This window comes from Chelon labrosus (genome assembly GCF_963514085.1).
Source record: "Chelon labrosus genome assembly, chromosome: 2".
In the NCBI taxonomy this organism is placed as follows: Eukaryota; Metazoa; Chordata; class Actinopteri; order Mugiliformes; family Mugilidae; genus Chelon; species Chelon labrosus.
Genome location: NC_140338.1, coordinates 27,924,791 through 27,950,148, shown reverse-complemented (window position 1 = coordinate 27,950,148; position 25,358 = coordinate 27,924,791). Strand labels below are relative to the sequence as shown.

Below are 25,358 nucleotides of genomic sequence, written 5' to 3'. Positions count from 1 at the left end.
GGCCCCTCGGTTTATGACAGTCTGCTCGGAACGAACACAAAGAAACACCGACGAACTCCACCGAGGGGAGACGGGGGAATTGTTGAGCGTCGTGTTTTTGAGCGTTACGGCGAATCAGACTGAGACGGGCGGTCAACAGATGGGTGGGCGACGGCTCCATTCCGCATCAGGCGGCAGTGATGGATGCCTCACCTCAAGGCTGGAACGCTAAGAGATCACTGAAAACATCCAACCAAACCGCTTCACTTTTTGTCTAAAGTTGCGATCCTCTAACTATCAAAAAAAACAAAAAACAAAAAAAAGAAATAAAAATCAAAAAACAGCCACACACCCAGACACGCAAGAGACGCGAGCTCAGTAGAATTTTACAAGTAAAACTTTATTGGAATGATACTCATGTTGCAAAATATTACACTTCGTGTTTTTATGTCACTGTTCCTGTGACAGACGCTTCCTTTTGCGGCGTGTGTGTCTATATATGAGTGTGTGTGTGTGTGTGTGTGTGTGTTTGTTGCAGGGGTTAACATGGTTTACAATGGGGTCTCATTTCCCTAAAAAGTGCGACAGTATGTACCAGCATTGTGCCTGCATTGAGAGGAAGTTGTATCACTGCAAAAAACATCAAGGAGACACGTATTAATATTGTATCATAGCTTCAAACATCTTGTCCATGATGATACAGCCAACGTTAAACCCGACAGGGAGGAAATACAGCGAGTGTGAAGTCTCAACAAGTGATGTTAACGATGCAATAAATAACATAACAGTAATATAATATGTTTTGTTTTGTTTTTTCTGCAAATTCAATTTAGACTTAATTAATATCTTTATTTTCAGCGATTTGGAGCCTTTTCACCTCTGAATTAGAAAGAAGCGGAAACTATGCTCATCAGCCGAGCACTAGACAAAAAAATAAATAAAATTTCTTAGAGTCATTTCATTGATTTACTGTGGTAATTTAACTATAAGCTCTGTTTGGGAACATGCCACCCTGAAGCACAATATCAAGCCACTTTTTAAGAGTCCTTAAGGTGGATCCAGCACCTGATTTCTGACTTAAAGGGGTCCCATCTCTGTTGCAATATTCATCACTTAATGTGAACTCTATTATGCCGTGTGTATGGATTCTATGTAAAATGTTTGAAAGACACATCATGTTATTGAGGAAAATTTGCCTTCCAAGATAATTCATTTTTAGGTTTCAACGCGCCCTAAATAAATATGCCACATTAGCCACGCATCTCAGGCACGGCTCAAATGTTTTTTAAAAGACAGACTGCGTAACAGTTTGGGTTTAAAGGATGTGGGAGTTAGTGACTTAAACAAGGCACTAATCATAAGGATATCTCATCGTGTGTCACAAGTTTCTTGCAAGTTCTGCTGAACTGCAGGAGTGGCCCCTTCAATGCTTCATGCCTTTAGGGTGCGCATTCCTAAACTGAACTATGTTTCAGTTAAACTACCACATTGTAAATCTGGGGCCATTTATAGAGGGACAAATGGTGTCTTAATAGAGGGCCCTCATAGCAGGTAATGGACATTGAACCACATATGACTAAAAAGAATGCCAAACATCTTGCCCTGCAAATTCCTTCATGTTGGGTCCTTTTAAAGATCATCTCATTAGTGGGGCACACAAAAAATACACAAATGTGTAATCCTGACAAAAGGCTTGATACATTATTCTGAGCTGTTTCGTACTGGAGGGACTGATTTAAACATATGCAGAGTTTAACACAGATGAGGGAAAACCAAGGCGCCTCAACGAACCAAATTAGAATATCAGCATCATGGTGGCACGTTACATTACAGCTATAAAGAAGGCCTTTTAATGTCTCAAACAGACACCGGTGTCACTTGGTTTTATTTGATAAATTCTGGATGAACAAATCCCACAATGACCATCACTTTGGGCATTAAGTACTCTGCCATCACAGCTCAGGAACTAAGGAGACACTGAACACCCAAAGTGCTATTTGTTGTATACTCAAAACAGCAGGTTGTGTACCGTGCTCTAAGAATATTCTCAGCTTCAGCTCTATCCGTCTCCAGGTGCTCTACCTTTTCCTAATATGTTCAACGGAGTGTCATCTTTACATCATCACCACCGCACAAAAAAAAACAACCTGGAAAAAAAACAAACAACAACAACAAAAAAAAACTGTGCATGTTTTATACACACAAATAGTAACAGAGTTGCTGCCATGTGTAAGACTGTGACATGAAGTGTGGTCCCACTTTGGGAGTGAGAAGAGGAAGGGGCTGGGTGATGGGGGGAAATGAACATAAACATGTGTTTATATAAAACACCTCAGAGCACACCGTCGAACAGTATGGAAAAACATTTGCGCAAATACGTCTTAGAGATTTTGTGTTTATGACATTAAAATGTGTGTTTACAGGTAGGCAGATAGATGGCTGTCTCTGCTATGTTACATTTGGAACCTAAACACGTAAACAATGTCTCAGCCAAAAGGTTTCTCTATTTTTGTCAAATAGGGGTGCTGAAAAAGAAGTCTGAGGCAGCAACATTTGAAAAATAGTCGGTGCTGGAGCTTGCAACCCCAAAATATTACACGGACTTATGGCCCAGCTTTGTGCCTGCAGTCATTGTCATCATGATGACGCACTGCTCATCACATTCAAGTTCAATATTGGCATAGATAATTTGATTTTGCTAGCATTTTTAAATTAAGCGCATCAAATGCCAAAAACAGCAGTTTATCAAATGGCCACTTGAGGGTTGCTCCAAAAGTGAGTCAATCCCCATCGACCTATATGTTAACATGTCCAACATCACAGCAGAAATAGTAGAAATAGAAATAGAAATAGTTTAAATTATGTCATGGTTTAAAGTGAGGAATAAATAAAGGTGTGGATGCTTCGATTGAAAGGTGCATGGCGTCAGAGATTGCCAGCTGTTGGTCTAGACATAAGTCGCCTAGCTCCCTTCACACCTCTTTGACCATTTTTTTTAATTAGCCAGAAGTTCAGCTGAGTCAGATTCTGCCAAGGCAGTGATAACTGGAAACACCATACTAAGCTCCCAAAAGCTCTTCAGAAATCCTACATCACAAAGGTGCAAAGGTACAATCCATGAATGTTCACCATGTACCTCTGAAACCTCTACTTTCGTTTAATTCTCTTAATTTCTTTTGCAGTGTACAAAGTTTCCCGTAATCTGGTGCTTGGTGTTGTCCAGCATCGCTGATGCAAATCTCTTGAGGAATTTGTGTCTTGAATCAAGGTTCCTCAGTGACAACAACTAAAAAAGGCATGTTTAAACGCGTTAAGACTGAATGTAAAACCCATAAACTATTGGGTCTTAAGTTTTTTGTACTTGTCAACACAAATTTCAATGCCGCCTAAATACAAAATCTTTAAGACGTTATTTGCGTAAATGGCCTTCCATTCATCAGTGACTGATTCTAGTGCTCTGACGACCACCAACTGGAAACAGTTGGACAGTTGCAATGTGCCTCGGATGGTGTCTTTTATTTGGAGTTGTCAAAGGCCAAATGGTTGTTTCAACAAGCAGAAACATTCTGACGTGTAAGTGAGATCAGAGCTGAGACAGGAAGTGCTTGCATGATGACAGAGTTGTCGAGTCAGGAAAATCAAATCTTCTGGAAGGGCAGACCGTGGAAGACGCTAACCAATAGTCTAAATATTCCCTTTTGTTCCTCTTAATGTTCACCAGTGACTTTAAATTCCAAAATCTTTATCGCTGATTTACCTGCTGCTCCCAACACTTCATGTTGATAATATGTCTGTTAAGTGATATGTTCGAACCTGAGATACCATTATGTTACAGTGTTTCTTCACAACACCATTTAAACTGAGATTATTCCGTTCCCTTATTCGTATTTCCTCGTTGTTAGCGTGATGTGATATCATTGGAGCCACCTGTATCTAATAACATTTGAAAATGGAGCACTATAGATATGCCCTAAGTCTGGCTATGCTAACAATGATAAGAACAACAGATGAAGTTACGGAGTAAACATAATCGACTTTTCTTATCTGTCTCTGACTGAATTTTGTTTGAGGACACAATGTGTCTGATTTTCCTTTGGCCCTTCATGCCCTAATGATATGACAATGTTTAGATATTAGAAGAAAAACTAAAGACTAAACTGCAAAATGCAAAGTGATCTAACAAAGTACATGTGTATGTAATTCATTTAGCTTTTCACTTAAATGCTCTTCTTGCTCATCAAGCAAAGAGACAGTTATCAGTTTAAATTCAAGATACGTTTGACCTAAATTTGCACCTCACTCACTGGGCTTCATGTAGTGACGCAGAGACTGGAGTAGATCAGAACAAACTGATTTCTCCATGTTGTGGCGCAAAAATTAATAAAGGATGAATGAAACAATAGAAGAAAAGGGAAGAGATTGGTTGAGAATGTGTAGAGGCAACTCTAAATTAGTGGGGTTCCCGACACCCATGAATTTCAAGCAGACCTTCATTATAAAGGGATCCATAAATATGACAGAATTATAAATAAAATACAACAGAAACGCAACAGAAAAGGCAACACTGCTGGTTATCAGTCTCCTTGCTCTTTTTCCTTTCTCTATCCCATTTTTCCTCTTTTTGTAGCTGGTGCTTGTGATTGGACAGGAGACAGTACTCTCTCGTTACGTCTCCCACTCGACCAGCCTACCTTTGACTCTCCCTACTTCCTTCTTTCTTCCTCTCTCGCTCTCTAACTCTAGAACTCAGCAAACTCCTTGGCACATTTCTCGGAGAAAGAGACGCGAATCTCCTCCTCCTCGTAGTCGTCGAAGTTGCTGGTGTCACCTGGTCCTTTGAACTTGGGGACGAAGGGAGCTTCCACCTAAAGACAAATAAAGGCATCCAGTGAAAACTAGACTTAACAGAAGGGAAGTCACGCGTGCACATGGCGTATTCACACACGTACTTTTTTCTGGTAGATGGCGATCCAGTCAGTTGTTGCAAACCACTTGTGCCCCTTGATGTCGTTGACCCCGTTCTTGAGGTTTCCGTAACGTTTTGTGAGATCCACCTGAAGACAATGACAAGACATTTTACTCACGTTTACATCAAGAAAAATAAATGAAACCTTAATATCATGGTTACACAGATTTTTGTTTTCACCTGTAACAGGTTCCTCAGGAGGTCCTTCAGGTCTGAACTGAAGTGAGATGGGAAACGCACCTGAGGACAGACAATGAGAAGAATGAAGGAGAGTTGGAGTCAGGTAGGTTTCAAATGCAGCCTTGCAACTGCACTCAATTGCATAGAGTCAACAGGACATTGTAATGACTCAAGACATGTGGATATCCCAACTGGGCCTTGGTCATAAGCTCAAAAACATATCCCAGAATGGACAGAGAGGAGGAGAACAACAAGGGGAGGAGCACTGTCATCCCTTACATGGCTGGGGTATCAGAGAAACTCAGTAGAATTTTCAGGAAACACCACATTCCTGTTCATTTCCAACCCAGGAACACACTGAGGCAGAAACTTGTTCACCACAAACACAAAACACCCAGAAACAAACAGAGCTATGTAGTTTATGCTGTTCAGAGCAGTGAGGAATGCGCAGACTTCTACACAGTGGAAACAAAATAACCCATCCACAAACGCACGTCCTAACACAAGAGCGCCAGCTCATCAGGAAACCATTCAGCGGTCAACCTACACCTGAAGGACAAAGGACACTCATTTCAAGGCAACGTCCAAATTGTTGGACCAGAGAACCAGAAAAGACAGATGGTTTGAAAGAGTAAAGGAAGCCATCCATGTCAAATTGGAAAAACCTTCACTGAACAGAGGAGGTGGACTGAGATATAATCAATTCACAAATCAATTTACAATACAGTCTGAACATCTGTCCCCAAGAAGTTTCGACCCATTCACACCTTGAGACTGGAGCCTCTAGGTGAGAGTGAGAGTACCATTCACTGGAGAAAGAGGACAGGGACCAACTGTCTTCTCTACCTACAGAGTAAATATATGGTTATTAACAGATTCTAATTATGTGAGTGTCTTATGGGTAACACCCACAGATGTTCCTATTTAAACCTCAACTCCCCACCAGTCCTTTAGAACTGAAGAAGCTATTCGGACGAGTGCTGAAACGTCTTCAAGAAACTCTACAAGTCCAGTTGCCTTTCTTTAACATTTATGGATATACCATGAGCTGGATGACTGAGACTGAGACTTGATGTCACATGCGGGGTAAACGCGTGACGTAATGAGCTGGTATGGTATAATGGTATACCATAATAATGGTATAATATGGTAAAAAAAAGTCAAAATTTTCTTCTGTTATACTTCAGATATGTCAAAAAGTTATATTAATGTAAACAGATGTATCTTTGTATCTTTTTATATACACCCTTGTATATTTTCTATACTTTTCTATACTTGGATATATAGTTAGTATGTTGCTTTTATACACTTTTGTATATTTCATATATACTGTGTATATTTTTTATATATACACGTTTGTATGTTTTACATACACTTTGTATATTGTTTATATACTTGTATATTTTATACATACTTTTTATACATTGTACCTCTTTTATTTTATCCATGGATTAACTGGACTGTGTGTAGGGATGCACTGATCAAGTTTATTTTTCCCCCGATCTGATATCGATCTTTTGATATTCAGTATCGGCCGATCCGAGTCCCGAGCAGATCTTTAATAAACAATTTCCTCCCCTGTAGATCCATAAAGGCTTTTCTCAAGTGCCTTGTATTTTCTAGTGCACTGTTTGCCTATAACATGTACAGTAAATAGAGCTGTCAAAGCTAATGCAGCGAGGAGAGGGTAGCTCGTACCTTGGCCCTCTCTGTAATATTTTTTCAGGAAAACCTCCAGGAAACCTTTCTCTTGTTTTAAACGCAGCATCCACTGTTTGCTGTTGTTGTTTCGGTTTCCCCGAATGTACATGACGTATTAAGTTGGGTTTTTTTTTTGTGGCGAATCAAGTTGGTAGTATTGAATAGTGATTTCTTACTACCACCTTGCAAAACATCCACATTGCATAATTTGCAAATTGCACATGTTTGTGCAACATGTTTAGTCACGAGTGTTTGGTTCCATTAGAAAGTGTCGTCCTAAAAACACTACAAGGACAGAAAAGAGATGCACCTGACAGCTAAACCTAGCAGGTGAAGTCAAGTAAAGCAAAACTGAAACAACATCTAAAAAAATTCAGCTGAAAATACTTCAGTGAGTGAGCACAGGCATGCCGTACCACAAACAGAAAACTGAGAAAATCTGACAGTTTTTGTTTATTCCTAAACAGAGGAATATTAACCTAGGGAGTAGAGGAGGTTATGAGGGGTCACTGTCAAACAGTTAAACTCACCTTCCCTGATACGATCTTTTCATAGATCTGAATGGGCTGGTCGGCAAAGAAAGGAGGGTACCCTGCTGCCATCTCATAGACGAGTACACCCAGTGCCCACCAGTCTACTGCCTTGTTATAACCCTGGTCGACATAACAAGGACAAAGGAAGGGGCATTGAGAATAATGCACTGTTAAGATTTAGTTTTTATGCTTTTCTTTTGAAAATATTTTCTAGCATCCTTAAATTTCACTCATTCTATGCTCTCTATGTTTTCTAGTTTTCTAACACATCCCATCTAGAGGGACAGAGCCCATAGCTGTTTATCAGTGACATAATCTCAAGTGCAATAACTAAATAGTTCCTACTTCTTGTTTTGAGAATCATCTGTTCTGTAGATTTCTCTTGTACACACAGGGTATTGAAACATGTGTCACCAACATCAGCATCCCTAAAACCACATCCTCTTGCTGCAAGGACCATTTATAATACAGTGTTATGATTTTGGTGCCATATGAATAAAACTGAACTGATTAACGTCATGTTTTAAATTAATGTTTCTGAAGTAATTTTAACTTAGTAATTCTAAACGACTCTCTCGGATGTGTTGCAATTGATCGACCCTTTGTGCAACCGATCACTCTATGAAGCCGGTGTCACTAGAGATTTTAATTCAGCTGTTAAGGCGGAATAATAGGTGCTCACCTTGCTGAGAATAATCTCTGGAGCTAGGTATTCTGGGGTGCCACACAGTGTCCAGGTCCGGCCCTTTACACGTTTGGCAAAGCCAAAATCTGTAACCTGAGAGAAGAGCAAAGACAAAGAGACAGTGAGAGCCAAATCACAAACAGGACTAAATAAGAAGACACACTCTTCGCTTTGCCGAGTGTAACCACATGAAAGGCAGTAGGAAGGAGAGACAGACTGACAGATTTTCTTCTTTTTCTATTTTTTGCCACCTCATCTCCTCTATCCTCCGTCCTCTAAGCTGTGACCCGGAAAGCAATTTCAGTGCACCATCTTGAAGGATGTCTCAATTCCTAAAATGCATCTTGAGAAAAGAGGAAGCTTTTTAGAGGAGAGAGGAGCAAGGATTCACTAGTGGATTCTTTGAATGGGGCGTAACACACAGATGGAATATTACGAGTTACGATGTTGTAAAATGAATTAAAACTAAATATACAGCGGTAGGTCGTTTCAATTGACGGCTCATAACCAAGGATGTTTCATTTTGTTGAATGTCTGTTGCCTCAACTCCTCTCTCCTCATCTCTCTGCCTTGCATTGCAGGAAGGAGGGACTGAAATGCAAGGAGAGGAACCAAGGAGAGGAACTGGAGTATTTTGCATCACCAAGGGAATTCATCACTAGCTGTTATGTCACCATTCACCACTAGATGGTAGCAGAATAGTAAGACAAAGGTGGTGCCAATTTGTTGGCGCACCAACAAATACAGCTGAGTGTAAATGTGATACCATGTCACAAAATCACAGAGTAATGAGTGGGGAAAACACTATTATATGTCAGTCCTGAATGTCAATAACTCTTATTTGCAGTAGCATAGACCAACATTTCGGATAGGATGATAATATGTTCACAGACTTCCTTTTAGAGACAAGAGAGGGAACATACATTTTGGAGGACATGGATAATGTATAAAAAGTCTGGTTTAATTCAGTTTAGTGTAAAGTGACTGACTGATGTCTCAAATGAGAGAATCTGCTGATTGTCTTTGTCTTACATCAGGGTAAACTTTCTGGCTTTTACAGGGTGCTTTGAATGAGCTGCATCTGGTCACGATGCCACTGTCTACCCCTGACGATGTGTGTCAATAAGTGTGGAGAGACAAGCGCTTGTAGCATGGTTACCACATCCTTATGCATGATTCTGATCAAACATTTAAGAGCAGTGCTTTCCCTCCTCTCCACCTGGGGTCTCCAGTGAACACTCAGTTGCTTCAAATTAAAAGAATAACACAAAATATACTGTCTAGTCTGTCTGTGCCAACTAGTCACCCTGCAGTTGTCATCCATGTCTGTCCAGCATCATGTAACATATGTAGCGAAGACGTGAATTAACAAAAGCATTTTGGCAGAACGTTATGAAGTGAAGTTGAGGCTGACCTTTGACCTTTGGGACATGACAAATGTCATCACTTTTGCTATATTTGCACATGAATTTCTGCCAAAAATGTGACACGGCCACAGTTGCCTTTGACCACCAATCACAGTTCATTCTTAAGTACAAGTGAATGTTTTCCATAATTTGAAGAACTTTCCTGGTTCCTGAGCTCTTCCAATCCCTTCCTAAGATCACATGAAGGATGTACATACTTAAGTACTGACTGTCTGGAGGTATCATGTTTTTAGGTCCAACAACCAGAAAACATAACTCAGATTCAGCACGTTTAATCTGTGGTTGAACGCGTCATTGAGAGAAATCATTTTGATTGGCTATTGGCTGTCCAGAGACAAAAGCGACGAAAGTCCAACTAATGGCCAGCGCTGTCGTACGATTTGTAGCGCTCCATACCTTCCTAGCCTCCCAGCTAATAGTTGCTGTTTTTGTCTTCCAGAAGTAATTTTCCTTCATGCATGCACAGAACGTAAACCAGCTGGCCGTAGTCCTTGTAGTGTGTTCATGTGCAACTTTTTGGCACAGACCCCAGCGTTATGAGTTGACGGCACAGACTGTCTTCATTGACAGCAGTACTTTGATGTTGACTTGGTGTGTCCAGGCATTTAGGTCAGCAACTTAGAAACCAAACATGTGCTAAACAGCTGTTGCCACAAAGTGACAAAGTGCTGTTGAGGTAGTTGGTCATCTGATGACCTCACTTTGGGCTCTACGAAAATGTGAATTGTGGATTTTCAGTTAATCAAGAAAATAATCAGAAGATGAACTGATAGTGGAAGTGTAGTCGCAGACTATTCTCTAAAATTAGTATTGCTTCAACAGAGACTCTGTTTAAATAGTCTGAAACATTTTTGTTGATGTGGTTGCTAATCACTTGAGAACTATTTGCCATTACAAACATATTCTGTGAATCCATGCAGGGTCTTATCTTTAAAGAAGTGAATTTTAGTTTGACAGTTGTCTGTGTTTAATGAGCTTTTGCAGATTGCTGTCATTTACCTGTATGTAGCCCTGTTGGTCTATGAGCAAGTTTTCAGGTTTCAGGTCTCTGTAGATCAGGTCCAAAGCGTGCAGGTACTCAAAGGTCAGAACGATCTGAGCAGCATAGAACCGAGCATGAGGCTCACTGTCCACACACCAAACGCGGGGAGACAGAAAGAGAGCAGTTTAGTGGAGTTTACAGCAGAGAACTGAGATGAATCGACCTGAGAATATTGGAATACCATGGAGCAGAACCTAGTTTGAGTCCACTATTTACTTCTGTAGGCGTCTTATAAAAATGCTTCTGGCTACAAACAGACACTGACCTAAATCTGCCAATTCTCCGTAGATGGGAGAACATCTCTCCACCTGGTACATATTCCATCACCATGTAGAGGTTAGTGTTGTCCTGGGAAGGGAACACAGAGGTTAGTGACACCCACACACAAATAGCTATTAATGCGCTACAGGTACGCACACAGGACGGGCAACTAGATGACGTGGATTAGACTCTAGAAACAAGGGCACTTGGCAATTTGTTAATTAGCATTTATTAACAATTATTTAAACTGTAATGCAGTCATGTAACTGAGTGCACTATACTTTGACTCGGGAATTTTTTTTGTGTGGTTTGTAAATCCACCATTTAACAGGATAACTGCAGTTTAGCCAACTAACACTGACAAATCTGAGTTGATTTGTGTTCGTGGACTCTGTGTGCAGGATGCCTCACGTGGACAAGAATATTCTGTTAATAGGTTTATTTAAGGCTTCAAGGATATTCAGTTCCAGGCATCCAGGTGCATCTAAACAGCTTAACCTGAATAAGGCTTTAATTGGAGTAGGACCATCAGCTGTGCCAGTACGAACAGACGCTGAAAAAAATTGCCAAGTAAAGAGTACATGTGGCAGACGAAGCTCAGTTCACTCTATATTTGTTGATCACACACGCTTAGCAAGACTGTCAGTGATGATAAACTGATTAATGTTAACAAGATTAGCTTTGTTAACAAGTTAAACATTAACAGGACTGGAGATGGCGGTCAGTCTTTAGAAACGGTAGGGCTGTCGTGTGTTGATTCTGTTCGGTCACTTGGGATCACTATGAAGAAGTCTTTAATCAAAAGCTGACCATAGGTGACACCTACTTCACAATAATCAATATCTGCACATTAAATTGTATGCAAGCGTTGCTTCTGTTTAATTATCACCCACTCTGCAACTCTTTCCTCAGCTCCACAGAGAATCTTAGCCTCTTTCAGCTCATTGATTTGGATCTGCAGTTCATAACTTTACATCAGTGTCATCTTGAGCAGCATCAGGCAGCAGAAAGCTCCTAAACAAAGACACTGCCTGCTACCATCTCAGCACAAAATAACTAACTAAGTTAAGGGCTATCTGGTGAATACAGTGGGTCGTTTAGCAGCTTAACAGTCAGATATATCATTAGTGATGAGTTGGTGCAGACCAAAACAAAGACTGACTCACTTTACAATCAGCTAGCAATAAACAAAGACTCCAAATTAATGATAATGTTGTTCTGTGTCTACTAGGTGTATAAGTAACAAGTACCCTCTATGAACTTTATAGCGTGCTCTCATCTTCATCCTCCATAGTAACATACCGATGTGTGCAAACTCAATCATGGTGGGAGTTTTGAATTTTTTCCCGCCATTTTTAAGCACATTTTATAAATAGTGTTTGATGGTGAGGATGCAGGCATGGTTTCGGTTTGAGTTCACCGACATGACTCAGATGAACTTTACAGACTCTAAAGACATATGTGTAGTGTAGCTTAATGTAACTCCTGCATTTTGTTATTGGCTCGAGTTTCATGTGTTCACTGTTCATGTCACTTCTTGAGAGACTATAAGTAAATTTTTTTTACAACTTCTTCAAGATCAAGTGTGTAGTATTTAGGCAGACATGTGGGCTTATGTATAACACACTGTTTTTATTAGTATAAAATTATCTGACAACTGGAATTGTTGTGTCTTTCATAGCTTATTCTTCCTTTTTTTTCAGTTTTTAGCAGTCATTGTAGGTTACCACACCAAGTCAACGGTTGGCCTTTGGCCAGTGTTGGGCTCTAAGTAGTTTTTGAGTCCTGCAACGTTTGCTCTAGTCGGACCCCTGTTTGCTCCTGTCATGGGCTTTTCAGCCAGTTCAGCATGTTGAGTCTGCAACGGAGCCCGATCACTCTGACTGTCGTTCAGCTTAACGAACCAGTGTGCAAGTAGACAAACGGAAGAGACCAAAGTAAGCAAGCAATTTGTCAATACATCACACACAGAAAACTCTTTTTGTTTTTCCATCCTCAGCTCATTTGATGTGAATATTTTTACAATAACATGGCCATCTGGAATGAATAAAATGTGGGCCATATGTGTTCAAAGTGCAACTTTTTGGCTCCTTTACAGCCGACGCGTAGCAAATCCATAGACGGCCTTCATCTCTGCTAGTTCTTCGTGATTGTTTTTGTGTGTCTGGGCCCTCATGCTTGGTGAGGTGGAGGGAGGGGTATTTAATTAGCTGTAATATGCAACCTAAAAGGTGGTTTGGGCTTCTGCATCAATTTGACACCGTAGCTGCGGTGACAGCCCAGACCCTACGCAGGCCCTAGCGCCGTAGCCTGACGTGCACCTCCCCAAAAATGTAACTACGCGTTTTGGCGACGCAGACCACAACAGCTGTGATTGGTCTGCTTGGTAGCAGTGTGTTTCGGCTTTAGTATTTCCGGCTGCTTCTCCATCTCCGCAATTTTTTCAACTGATTGTTTTGGGTCAATAAAGATGGAACACACTGAGGAAAGGTTAACTGAGGAGGTTCAGAGATATAAATATTTGAATGACTTGTTGTCAGGAAGTAGAAACAAAAATTAACCCAACTAGCAAAAAAGACTAGCCCCGACTAGCGTTTGGGTGGCGTTTTTACAGAGCGAGCCAGACTGACGAGCGCACAAGTATAAATGGCTTGCACCAATGTAGGCTACGTGCGTAAGTTACTGCGTCTGTGTCCTGAAGTACTTTAAATGAGCCTTTACTGCTAAATGACGTTAAATGCAACACACTGAACTTTTAACAGATAAATAGGATATAAAACGATGCCCTCTCTATTTCATGGACTGCTCCTCAGCAGTATTATGAGCCATGCGTGCTCTGTGGCAGGTTTCGTTGAAAAACAGCCAACAAGTGTGCATTTCTGCGCACTCATCATAGGCAGATACATAACTTGCCAAGACAACAGGGCGGGTGTGCTGGGAAAAAAACATCTGTTTACGTTCAATGGACCGCTTTCACAAACATGTGAGAGAAACATTAATCTCGACTTATAAGGTAGTACGAGGGATCAACTTTGGAGTGAATGGGAGATATTTAACCAGTCACTTAGTGTCGTCACAAACATCGCACACACAGGCTTGTACGGACACACTGTAAAATTCTGCATACCTTGAATGAGTACTCTAGCCGCACCAGAAAAGGAAAGCTGACAGCCTGAAGAATCCGCTTCTCATTCAGAGTATGCTCTATCTGCTTGAGCTTCACCACCTGGAGACACAGAGAGACAGAAAGGCAAAGGAGAGAGAGAGAGTGACTACATTTTGTCATAAAAAAAGAAATAACAAACATAAACTAATGTCTTATACAAGCAGTGTAATCTTGCCAGCCCCTGTTCTGACACTTGTAGCTCTACCTTTATTACACTCAGAAATAAGTGAGTAGTTACAGTTATCAAAAAATGCTGGGAAAAGATAAGTCGGAAAATGTGCAGGTTTCGATTATTTCGCTGACTTTGACTTTGATTTTGATTTATTTGACCTGCAAGGATTTACAATGAAATAATAAATATCCATCAGATGATCGTCCATTTCTATACCCGTTCATCCTTTTCGGTTTTATAGGGACTCTAAACTAGCATGTTTTACTCTAAATCATGTACTAAAATAACTTGACTTGGTCCACCTTTTACAAGCTCTATAAGGGACTCAAGTTTTATCAGTTGAATTTTCACATAATTTCCATGTTTTCTTTGACCACCATGTAGGAACAATAACAGTGTGTGTCCTTTGATGATGGACTGTTTAAACCCCCTCCACCCTCCTCCAGAGTGACTCTGCTAAACCCTGACCCAGACTGACCTTCTGCTTGTTGAGGATCTTCATGGCATAATGCTGTCCCGTTTCTCTGTGCTTCACCAGCATAACACGGCCAAATGAGCCCGTGCCCAGGGTTTTCAACCTCTCAAACTGCTCCAGGCAAGCAGTGTTCTGAACAGACAAAACAAAAATGGTTACCTGATTTTAGTGTAAATGGACTGGTGCTGTGTTTTATTTTTGACAAGTCCTTCTCTCACAATTGCTATTCATAGTTTATTATGTACAGTATGTTTTTGTGCACGAGTGTACACCAATCAGGCATAGCATTATGACCGCCTTCCTAAGGTCTCCCTTGTGCCTCCAAAACAGTTGTGACTCATCAGAGAATGGACATGGGCCTTCTGAGGGTGTCTGGCAACAGATATGATGGTGTTGTGATTGGAGGTGCAGGGAGACGTCAGCTACCCGTGCTCTATTAGTTGCTTCACTTCACATTTCATAACGCACCACATTTAATTGTCGGTAACAGTAACAGTGCTGTAGCGATGGAAATAGTAATTTGTTAGATTACCCGTTACTGAATAAAATAACGCCGTTTATTTTAACGCCGTTATTCCCATCACTGCAGATGCTTGATCAGTTTGGGATCTAGTGAATTTGGAGGCCAGGTCAACACCTTGTGCTGTTCTTCATGTTTTTTTAGTTGTTCCTAAATCGTTTTTGTGTGTGTGTCTGTGTCAGGCTGCATCCTGCTGGGGATGGCTGCTGCCATCAAGGAGTGTCACTGCTATGGGGTGGGGGTGCCTGGTCTGGTCTAGGTGGGTGCTACATGTCTAAGTAACATCCACATGAATGCCAGGTCCAAAAGATTCCCAGCAGAACATTGAATTGTCACAAGATGGTCAAATTTATTTCCTTCTCCTGTCAATAGTCATGTTATGCCTGATCGGTGTATGTATGTACTTTATATCATAATCAGAGTATATAAATATACAGAATGGTAAACATGATTGATGATCATTTGTTCTACGTAGGCAACAAGTGTGCATTAATTAATATCCTGTACATGCACGGTATAGAGTATTAATAAAGATTCCATTTATATTTAATACAAGTTTGTAAGACGGTCAAAATCCATCCTGAAAGTTATCTACAAAACATTTATATGTAATTAGAGAAATCCATCCAGGCAGTCCTTTGATAAAGTGTGCTGGTATTAAGAATTACCTCAGAGAGGTGAGAATAAAATTTCCATTTATTTTCTCTTTTCAGTGATCAAAACATTTACTATTATTCATTTATGAGCACAGTTTCAATAAAAAGAGTACCACTATCTTAATTACCTCTTAAGTAATAAACTTTACATTTAACTACATGTAAGAGAGTACAAGCCAAATGAGGAACATACTATATTTAAAGAATATCAATGCACACATAAAGTACTAAGCATTTTTAAACTCATTGTATAAATCTGTATGTTTACTATGCAACATACTCTTTAAATGATGCAGAAAAAATTCTATACTACATAAAGTAAAGACCCATCTATCTGTTAGGAGACCTAAAACCTTTGGAGCATTGCAGTACATGTCAGTGTAATACCATAATATATTTTATATATATTTTATTTTATTTTATTTTATTTTATGCGTAACAACACCAAAGCAAATTCCTTGTATGTACAAACATGCTTGGCAATAAAGTCTTTTCTGATTCTGATTCTGATAATACTAATAAATGAACATTTATCTAAAATGTTTATATAGTACAGATATTGAATATGATATGCAAGGATCTATTAGAATGTAAATATGAATATTTTAAAACTCCTGGCATAAAAGTTTAATTATTATTATTATTTGCATGATAGCGCATGCATTTGTTCAAAAATTAAAATATAAAAAATATATGTTTTGTGCATCATATTTCTGAGGCATCAGGATGAACATTCATACATGCGCACACTAACCTGTGCAGGGTTCTCCCACTTTTTGAGGAAGTCCTCTTTGGCTTTAGCAAGGAATTCCTTGACTGTAGAAGACAAAACGGCCAGTGTTTACAGAGGAGTAGGCTTTAGTGGTGTGAGTGAGAGTAAAAGAAAACACAAAATAAACAGTAAAATACCTCCTACATGCTCTGAACTCAACGTCACAGACATAAAGACTATGGAAATAGTTAACGTTGCGTACATTTTCACCTATATTTCCTGAATTTTCAGTCAAATGCATCGTTTCGTTCATTGTGACAATTTGTGGGCTTTGATGGCTACACAACACAAAGAGAGTGCAAGACAAAGAAGACATGTAAGTACTACAAGTAAATGGTGTACACCTCAGTTCAACAAGACAAACTCAGATTAACGCAGATGCCCCAAAGTAGACTGAATAAATCATCTCAACGTCGTAAGGAATATGAAGAGTCCATTCACGTTGTTTTTCGTACTACAATGAGAATGAATGGCAGCAAATGGATTCCTCTGAAGGCTGAAGAATGAGTCCTGATCCCACCAGAATGTGCAGACAGATATACAAAATAACTGAACTTAAAACCTGAATAACAAATGAAATCGCTTAAACCTTTTTCATCTGATGGGTCAGAGGTTCAAATCCCTGGACACAATGGGAAAACACTGCCGAGTCTACCAATTAACTATCAACATATCCCCATCATCAGCAACCACTTGCAAGGCACCAAACCCTCATCTACAAAAGTGGAGCAGTTATGCAATACGTTTAGACATTTCTTACACTTTAAGATGTACCGTAAATGTCTCATTGTTAACTTGATCATTGGAAAGCATCTGGTTTACAGAACAGCAATGGACTCCAATTGTATGTGTAGAACTTGACTTCAGCATGGCATACCTCACTTGCCAGTTCTTTAGGTACACTAGTGGAAGCATTCCAACGTGACAGTCATACACTAGATCCTAGTGTAGCTTCATACAGGCTGTGGTATTGAACATTAGTTTCAAACAACTGAACAAACTGTTGTTTTATCTTTGGAAGCTGTCGTTTGTAGTGTTATTGAACTGTACTGTTGTACCAGCACATGTTCCTGTTATTTTGACAACCCCATTTCGGTCAGTGTGTAACAGCACAGCAAACTACAGTATATCTTAATAGCCACCCTGTTAACACTGTTTCAGCATAAACTGAATATTATAACAATTGTGAAGGGATATTTAGCGCAGGACTGTTGCATCATTAGAATGCACTGGTTTTAACTGGTGTACCTAATAATCTGGCAATGGGGTGTACGTTAGACATAAAAGAATGGTTTGTACTTTTAAAATCCTCTATAAAAAAAAAAAAAAGACATCTGCATAGTGTCAACTCTCTGCACACTAGACCTGACAGTACAGCCGCCAAGTAAAACATGCAGACCTTAATGCGTCCACCAAACTAGACTTGTCCCCACGTTTGGACACGTTTCAGTGGCACCTCTTTCCAAACAGCAACAGGCACGGACTGTTTGGGAAATATCTGACACATAGCTTGTTGTGATCTCGCCAAGATTTGAGCACAAGAGGACGTGAAGGTGCCAAGATCCTTGCAGCTTACAATGGCTGTTGGCTATTTGGCAGCTCAGAAAGTGATATGGCTATGGAAACAGCACCATATCCTGTTTCATTCTAGCTTAGCATCCGCTGATAAATGATCCAAATAGAGAACAAACCGTGCCAATGAGACTCATTATCAGAGACCTTTTCATCTATATATATAAATATATATATATATATATATATGTTATGCTCACGAAGCCGCAAGCTAATACAGGACATACGGGTGTATCTTAGTACGTTAAACAGCAGGAATAGGCCTCTGTACGGATGGTTATGTGGGGCTAACGCAGCCCGCCGTATCACATCTCCTCTGGTCATCTCATGAGCCTGTAACAGAGCAGGTGCTGATCAGGACGGATGTGTACAATCGAGGGTACCCACCGCTTTCCATCTCGCTGCCTTTCCTGGCCGTGGGCGCGTTGCCCATGATGACAACCTGTCAACGGGCGATCCGTGGCTTTTCGGCCGCCCTGCAGCCTCCTCCAGCCGGTCTAATCTCGATCAGGTCTGAGCGGTGTTTCCTGAATCCAGCAGTACCTAACGTTATCTCCGAGCTCTTGGTCTTTAACGGCTTGACAGCTGCCGATGCGGTGCCACGGCGAGACGGGGTACTGAAGCGGGCGCACTCACTCCACGGTCATCAACAGCCGGACACCGATATCGAGCTTAAATCCGAGGGGAGCTATCGCCGAGGTATCTGGGTCGCTGGGGCTTCACTGGACCGTCGGGCCGAGCTCGGCGCAGTTGGCCTGAACACGGAGGATCCAGTCTTCGCCTGTCCCTCCTTGCAGCCCCCGCCGAACGAGCCCCCTCGGCTCCCCACCTCTCCCCAAGCCCAAAAAAACGATACCAGAGGCGGCAATATTCTCAATCGAGTGCTTGCCACTTTTCGTTACAGAAGCCAGCACTTAAAAAATAAACCTCGGCGGGGTCCGACAACGATGGGAATTCACCCAAATCAACATTGGCCCCCCGTAGCCTCGGAGACGAGCGGGATGACGGAACTACAGCCGAGCGAACGTCCCGCCCACTCGAAAGAATCGGGGGTTGATTGACAGCCGAAGCGAGTATGGGGATTGGTCACCTCTCTACGGGATGTGGCGAAGGGGCGCTCTGATTGGCCCTTCGCAATCGATCAACAGCAACAGCGTTCTACCGCCCTACACAAAAGCGAGCGAGAGGAACGTCACCGATTATTTTCCTCCCGACGACGTACGTGCCCACTTTCTCTGGTTCTCGACCTCCATTGGCTCGATTCGGGCGAACCGTGGGAATCTTAGTGGATGCGAGGATGTTTATTGGCTGCCAGCAAAGATTGACACGAATGCCTCCCTCCTCCCTTCAAAACCCCCCCCCCCCCCCCCCCACCACCACCGCCAAGTGACTGATACACGTTTGGCTAAGTGACGTCAACCGCGAGCTATTTTTAGAAATGTTGGTCAGAATTTCACGCACGCGCGGCGCGGGCTGTGGCTGGCAGGACTTCTAAACACTTCGCAGACTGGCGTGCATGGAAGGAGGATGAGTTTATTTGTTGGGAAAGTAATCTCGGGAATTAAAAGGCAATCGGTGACACGATGAAAACACACTGCACCAATCACATGTTCTCTGTCCAACTGTCTTCTCTCCTCCAGCTGCTCACCCGCCCCCATCCTTACCCCAACACCTGGATTGCCCACAGGGCCAGTACAGCAGATGACCAAGGGCTCTTTATTATCAGGATCCTCAAAAGGAACCATTTTGCATATTTTTGCATCTGAATAGATCATCCCAATAACAATTTAAGCATGTGTTGGTCCTTATCAAAAAAAAAAAAAAATATATATATATTTTGAAAGAGACCTATGGTATGAACTAACACAGATTCTATGAATAGGATTCCTCTCAGCTACTGCAGGATCTGACACACAGGTCCGCAGCCACCTTCTGTTATGTAAAAGCTCCCTAAACAGCCAAATTACTCAGACTGTAATGTCTTACATTTATGTGACACTGAAAATCACCAAAGTGTTGTTATCAGTTTTTACCCGACCATTTACTTCATGTGATGTATGTCACGATCCATCCATTTCTGGGAAATCTGTTTTTGAAAAAAAGTTTTAGGATGCAAATAAACTTGTTTTCAATGTCAGTGATCACAACAATTAATCATATACTTTGAAAGAGAAAGAATAGTAAGCAAAAATTAAAAAAAGGGGAGGGGAGGGGGGGTTGTTTACCAATTTCCAGTCGATCAAATCAATCGTTTGAGCACTGCTACTGAAGACAATTCAACGCTGCATATGGATTTTTATGCCAGCCAAACGTGAACATGCACGTAGCAGACTCTGGCTCTTTTCAAAGCGCTAAAAAGCTCAGACATGCAAGGCAGACGGAGGTAACAGATGGATGGATGGATGGATGGATGGATGGATGAGTTAGTCCTTTCCCACTATGATAAAAATGGTTGAGAGCAGACATACACCCCCCCCTTCCCTTTTGTGCTGCAGTTGCCTAGCAACATGAGGCTAGAGTGAAAATGGTGGAGTGATGCTGCTGCTGCATTTTATGAATGAAATTGGAAAAGGAGCCAGAGAGATGGGAGAGAGGCGAAGTGTGGGCCGACGCACGCACACACACGCAAGAGCAGAGTCTCGCTGCTGTTTCTTTGCTTCCTTCCTCACTCGTCAAGGTGGAGAGCAGCTGTAAGTAAAGACGAGGTGATAACCAGAAAGCAGCACAAGGTCAACAAAACAACCTTTATTAACCCCATCATTGTTACAAATACTGAGGGAGAGAATATATAGTAAGTACAAAATGAAAACATGCCTTCTGTGTTTGAAGGCAAAATAAGCGCTTGCAAAAAATATTTACAGTTAGCCTAAACCATCCACATAGCTTGACTGCACTATGGCATCTATTCTATCTTTACCTACATGCTTTGTGCATTCTTAGAGACGGGTGACATGTCTTGAGAATGCCTTTGAGTTTCGGTAAAAAACTAAAGGAAGCCAGTTTGTTGAGTAATTTGGAGAACCCTCAGGAAAAACTCTTCATCATGAATGTATTCTTAGTCTTTGAACAAACAGCAAATAAAGCTACTTCTTGCAACAGGCTCCCATCATGGCCCACACTTTAAACAGGTATGCATCAGATAAAACGAACCTTCAGAACAATAAAATAATTTGCAGTTAGCAGCTTGGGCTACAATTGTTCTGACACCCAAAGAGGACACAGGATGGGTAACAAAATCGGGGTATGGTTCAAGTTACACGGCTGTGAGGTTTTAGCTATCCTGTCTAAAGACTGTGACACATCGATGACATGAGCATGATCCAAGACAGAGATACGATAAATTAAGGCAATTTTGGCTGTGCACGTCAAAGTGTGAGTTGAAAGAAACACAGGGAGGAAGCAAAGTTGGTAGCAATTCCAGACCCATCCCATTTTGTATGAAATGTCCTGGCTGCTGTGTCCGTGCTTCCCGTTAATGTCCACTTTATGTAGACATGTCCATGGCCTCCTTGTTCCAATGTGTGTTTGCAATGTGGGTGAGCATATAGATAAGGGCTCCTTGTCCGTTATTTGATCTGACGACTCTTACATATAGTCCATGGAGTTGTCGGGCATCAGTCCAAGAGGTGGCATCTTTCCTGGTATACAGGACGGAGGAAGCATGCCACTGATGTTGGGGGATGGGTCTACGTTCTCGCTGTCCTCCATCTTATCTGCTAAGCCCTCCCAGTTGATATGGAAGCGGGTGACACGGGGGTTGGAGGCCAAAATATTCCTCTGGAGCTGAAATGATGAAAGTAACATCAATGAAATGTCAGAATTAGAGGAAGACTGTTAAAGTTTTTTCAGGGCCTAAATGGACTAATAAGAGGATTCTTTGAATATCAAGTAATAAAAATAAAATGACAGAACACAGTTCGAAGCAATGTTATCAGTTTATGCTAGTGCATCATGCTCTACAGAGTAATAGTGCTCTAATTCTCTCCTTGAGAGCATCACAGGCTTACGAACATGGCAGTTAGCACTTAAAATCTGAAAAGTACAGCTTGTAAACAAATCTAATCTACAAATCTATTTGTACTACAGGGCGTTCATCCCACCCTTTGGCCACAAGAAGTAGTAATAGAAGATGATCAGTTATAACCAAGCGGTTTAAATTATAGGCTTCAAGTTATACATCATTTGGGGCATGGCCACTGTGAGTGACAGGCTTCACAGCTTGCTAGTTCCCATCTGCCTAGGTACAAGCCTCCTGCCTTAGCTACACTCTTCTTCACCACTTTGCTTTTATTTATTTATTTATTTATTTAAATTAGCCCGGAGTTAGACTGTATCAGACACTGCCAAGATGGCAAAAACCAATGCCATTTAATTGCATAGCCAGTATCATTGCACAAAAAAAGTTCCCTGTAGAAACAAAAAATAGCAACTTGTCTCTGCCTAACTAAAGTGTTGAAAGTGTTTTCCTTCAAAGCCCTTATCGCTTGAATCTCTTTAATTTTGGTAAAGAAAAAAAAAAACAATCCTGATAAAACAGAAATAGATATCAATACTATAATGCTATTTTATACATTACCTTTGAATAAACAACAAGGTATGTGCGATGCATGCAATGTGAAATTAGTTCTACTTTTAGTGGACCAACTTGATCCTGAGATTTTTAAGTCTAGCTTATTATGTTGTGGACATTACAATAAGGCCTTAAAAAACAGTAATATTTCAACAAGCCATATTTGTTAGCATTCAGCAACTTCTGGTTCCATGCAATATAATGCAGGACAAGTTTGTCAGTACAGTTGCATATATACACAGCTTAGAAGATGACATTAAAAAACATAATCATATTTCAGAGACAGAAAATATGACATCTGGGATAGACCTCCCCTTGCGACACTCTTGAGGACAAGCCGTTACAGAAAACGAATGAAACTAATGTCACTATGATACATCTTCTATAAGGACTAATATATCATTGAAACACTATTAAAATGATCACATACAGCCACACTATGCCTGAACTGATATATCCTTTTTAATAAATAGATATTAATGCAAACACTGTACTGTTTAAGTTTTTCTTATTTTTTGGACGTCTCAATTATCCGATTTCAGGGCACTAGAGGGCAGCAGAAACCTGCATTTCAGTGCACATTTTTTTAGACAAGAAGCACGGAGGTCAGTTTTATCACTCACTTCAATAAAGTCCACACCTATCCTTGGCAGAAACCTCTACCATCTGTATACTTGTGTGTTTGTGTGTATTACCTGAGTGTAGTCTGGTTTGAGAGGTGGGTTTTCTCGCAGTTCGGGGTCCGTGTATTCATTGTTGACATAGTAACCGATGCGGATGAACTCCTGTCCACGGTAGGTGCAGGTTATAAGGACTACAGTCACTCCTACTGCATCACTCTCTGGAATCAGCCCTGTGTTCGGAGCATCAGCCTGCACAGCCCATAAAACATGAACACAGGAAGATGAAGAAACCAGACAAAAAAAAAAAAAAAAACATCAATCATGGTATCAGTGCCAAACAATTTATAAATAAACCACATCACATATAATATGCATTTTCCCATGATTTTCAGAGCTTGTGACCGGCTGCATTTTGAAACTGGACACAAGGAAACATGATGACAGTTTTCTCAGATGTCTCACCTGAAACACAAACATGTGTCTGCCAGCTGGTACCGGGCCAACTAACACAGAGTCCAGAACCTGGTCGTATTCTTCACTTTCAGCTGAACCCACATAGATGATTTTCCACTCCAGATCTGACAGTGCACACACACACACACAAGATAATATGAGATTGTTCTTGAAAGTTATAGTACAGCAAATAAAGTCAGTTATTACACTTGGAAATATATAAGCAAATCCGTTGATTCGTATACATAACTGAAATACAGAAAATTGACTTTTTGAAACACACCACTCAGTATTTTGAGTATGACTATTTGTAACAGAACATGATGTTTCACTTAAAATGAAAACTGGAAAATGCATTTTGTTAGCATTAATAGACACTGAATAAGCGCGTTGTTTCCTTACAATACAATTCGTTTATTTACGCCAGGTTGATGGCACAAAATAATCTCAATAAACACATGGTAGTGCTTCCCTCATGTCTCTCTCTGCTGTTCGCGGCAACTCGTTCAGCTTGTTTGTTGCTACAGTAACCCTGCGCGATGACCAAATCAGCTTTCTGGAAAAAGCTCTACGAGCCAATCAGTGGAGGCAGGAGGCGGGGCTAACAACACAAACGCGCCAGCGCCAATTTTCAACAACTTGTCAAATGAAATATCAACAGACGGCTCCTACAAGGACTAATAATGAATTTTCATCGAACAAAACAACGAGCTGATTAATTACTTACGCTGCACCACACATGCCTGCAGTTAAGCTGACACATGAACACAGAGAACCAGACACAGCTGCTATCCAAGCTAACACAATACAAAGAGTGATTTAACCGGCATTAAACGTTAGCTGAACACGGTTACCCACCTTCCGGCAAATCCTCCATGCACTCAAATGTTATTTCAAACTGAAATGGGTTTCCAAAGGGGCTCGGGTTATCCAGTACAGCGACGTTTAACACTTGAACCTTGGCCATAGCAGAATCTTGCAGATGCACCTCAACCGGGAAAACTAATTAGCTTTTTCTTCCTCTCACGTGAACTAAGTTTGACGAGTCCCTCGGCACTTTACCACCGTTGTGTTCCCGGGTTGGCTCACACGGGTCGGAGTTGCCTGTCTTCCAGGATGAAAGTTACAGTCTGATTCGTTTATTCTTCAAGAGCACCAACCTAACCCGGCGGCGGCTTGGCTAAAGGAAGTACGTCATGCACTGCGTCTTTTCCGCCGTATTTATTTCTGGTAGGCATGTTGCATAGGTGCGCGCTGCTGCCTCCTAGTGTTCCTTTGTTAAACAACAGCTTAAAATAATGGAAAGTCCAAAACAAGTACTGCTGGGAATTTTGGGAAGATTAAGAACAGCGGTGGGTGGTAACAACATTAGATGAGCTGCATATTATATGAAATATAATAACTATATATAACCATTTTGAAAATGCATTTTCTGGAAAAAATACAGTTTGATTGTTGAACGTTAGCTCTTAATGTGTTACAGAATGGTCTGTGGTTGCAAAATAATTCATTGTGGTAATGCAGGTACAAGGTTTTAAGAGGAAGAAGAAAAAAAAAAAACATCTCAAGTAAAGCTCAGTTTATTAGATTTTGACACTGCTACCC

The 25,358-nt window shown here is 41.0% G+C and overlaps 2 protein-coding genes across 2 annotated transcripts; both read right to left on the bottom strand.

The window, feature by feature from the left end:
* prkacab (protein kinase, cAMP-dependent, catalytic, alpha-b) lies at window positions 1-18,939 on the bottom strand. The gene is made up of 11 exons (XM_084561731.1): window positions 18,495-18,939; window positions 16,518-16,579; window positions 14,591-14,719; window positions 13,902-14,000; window positions 10,779-10,861; window positions 10,471-10,597; window positions 8,042-8,137; window positions 7,357-7,479; window positions 5,126-5,185; window positions 4,929-5,033; window positions 1-4,844 (listed from the first exon to the last, which is right to left on the bottom strand). Exons 1-11 carry the CDS (start codon window positions 18,538-18,540, stop codon window positions 4,719-4,721), a joined length of 1,056 nt encoding a protein of 351 aa, XP_084417857.1. The 5' UTR covers window positions 18,541-18,939; the 3' UTR covers window positions 1-4,718.
* A 1,893-nt stretch (window positions 18,940-20,832) lies between these two features.
* LOC311499149 (histone chaperone asf1b-B-like) lies at window positions 20,833-25,282 on the bottom strand. Its single transcript, XM_084560022.1, has 4 exons — window positions 24,612-25,282; window positions 23,763-23,878; window positions 23,373-23,549; window positions 20,833-21,890 (listed from the first exon to the last, which is right to left on the bottom strand). The coding sequence occupies exons 1-4, from the start codon at window positions 24,718-24,720 to the stop codon at window positions 21,693-21,695; spliced, it is 600 nt and encodes a 199-aa protein (XP_084416148.1). The 5' UTR covers window positions 24,721-25,282; the 3' UTR covers window positions 20,833-21,692.
* Window positions 25,283-25,358: the final 76 nt, after the last annotated feature.

What these genes read in the sequence shown, in the direction of transcription:
- prkacab (XM_084561731.1), bottom strand. Translation starts at nt 18,540, where the DNA reads ATGGGCAACGCGCCCACGGCCAGGAAAGGCAGCGAGATGGAAAGCG. An exon ending in ACCAACAGGGCTACATACAG is followed by an intron (nt 8,138 to 10,470) that starts GTAAATGACAGC and finishes CTCTTCTCTCAG; the next exon opens with GTTACAGATTTTGGCTTTGC. An exon ending in TCCTGAGGAACCTGTTACAG is followed by an intron (nt 5,034 to 5,125) that starts GTGAAAACAAAA and finishes CATTGTCTTCAG; the next exon opens with GTGGATCTCACAAAACGTTA.
- LOC311499149 (XM_084560022.1), bottom strand. Translation starts at nt 24,720, where the DNA reads ATGGCCAAGGTTCAAGTGTTAAACGTCGCTGTACTGGATAACCCGAGC. An exon ending in CATGGAGGATTTGCCGGAAG is followed by an intron (nt 23,879 to 24,611) that starts GTGGGTAACCGT and finishes GTGCACTGTCAG; the next exon opens with ATCTGGAGTGGAAAATCATC. An exon ending in GACACATGTTTGTGTTTCAG is followed by an intron (nt 23,550 to 23,762) that starts GTGAGACATCTG and finishes TGGGCTGTGCAG; the next exon opens with GCTGATGCTCCGAACACAGG.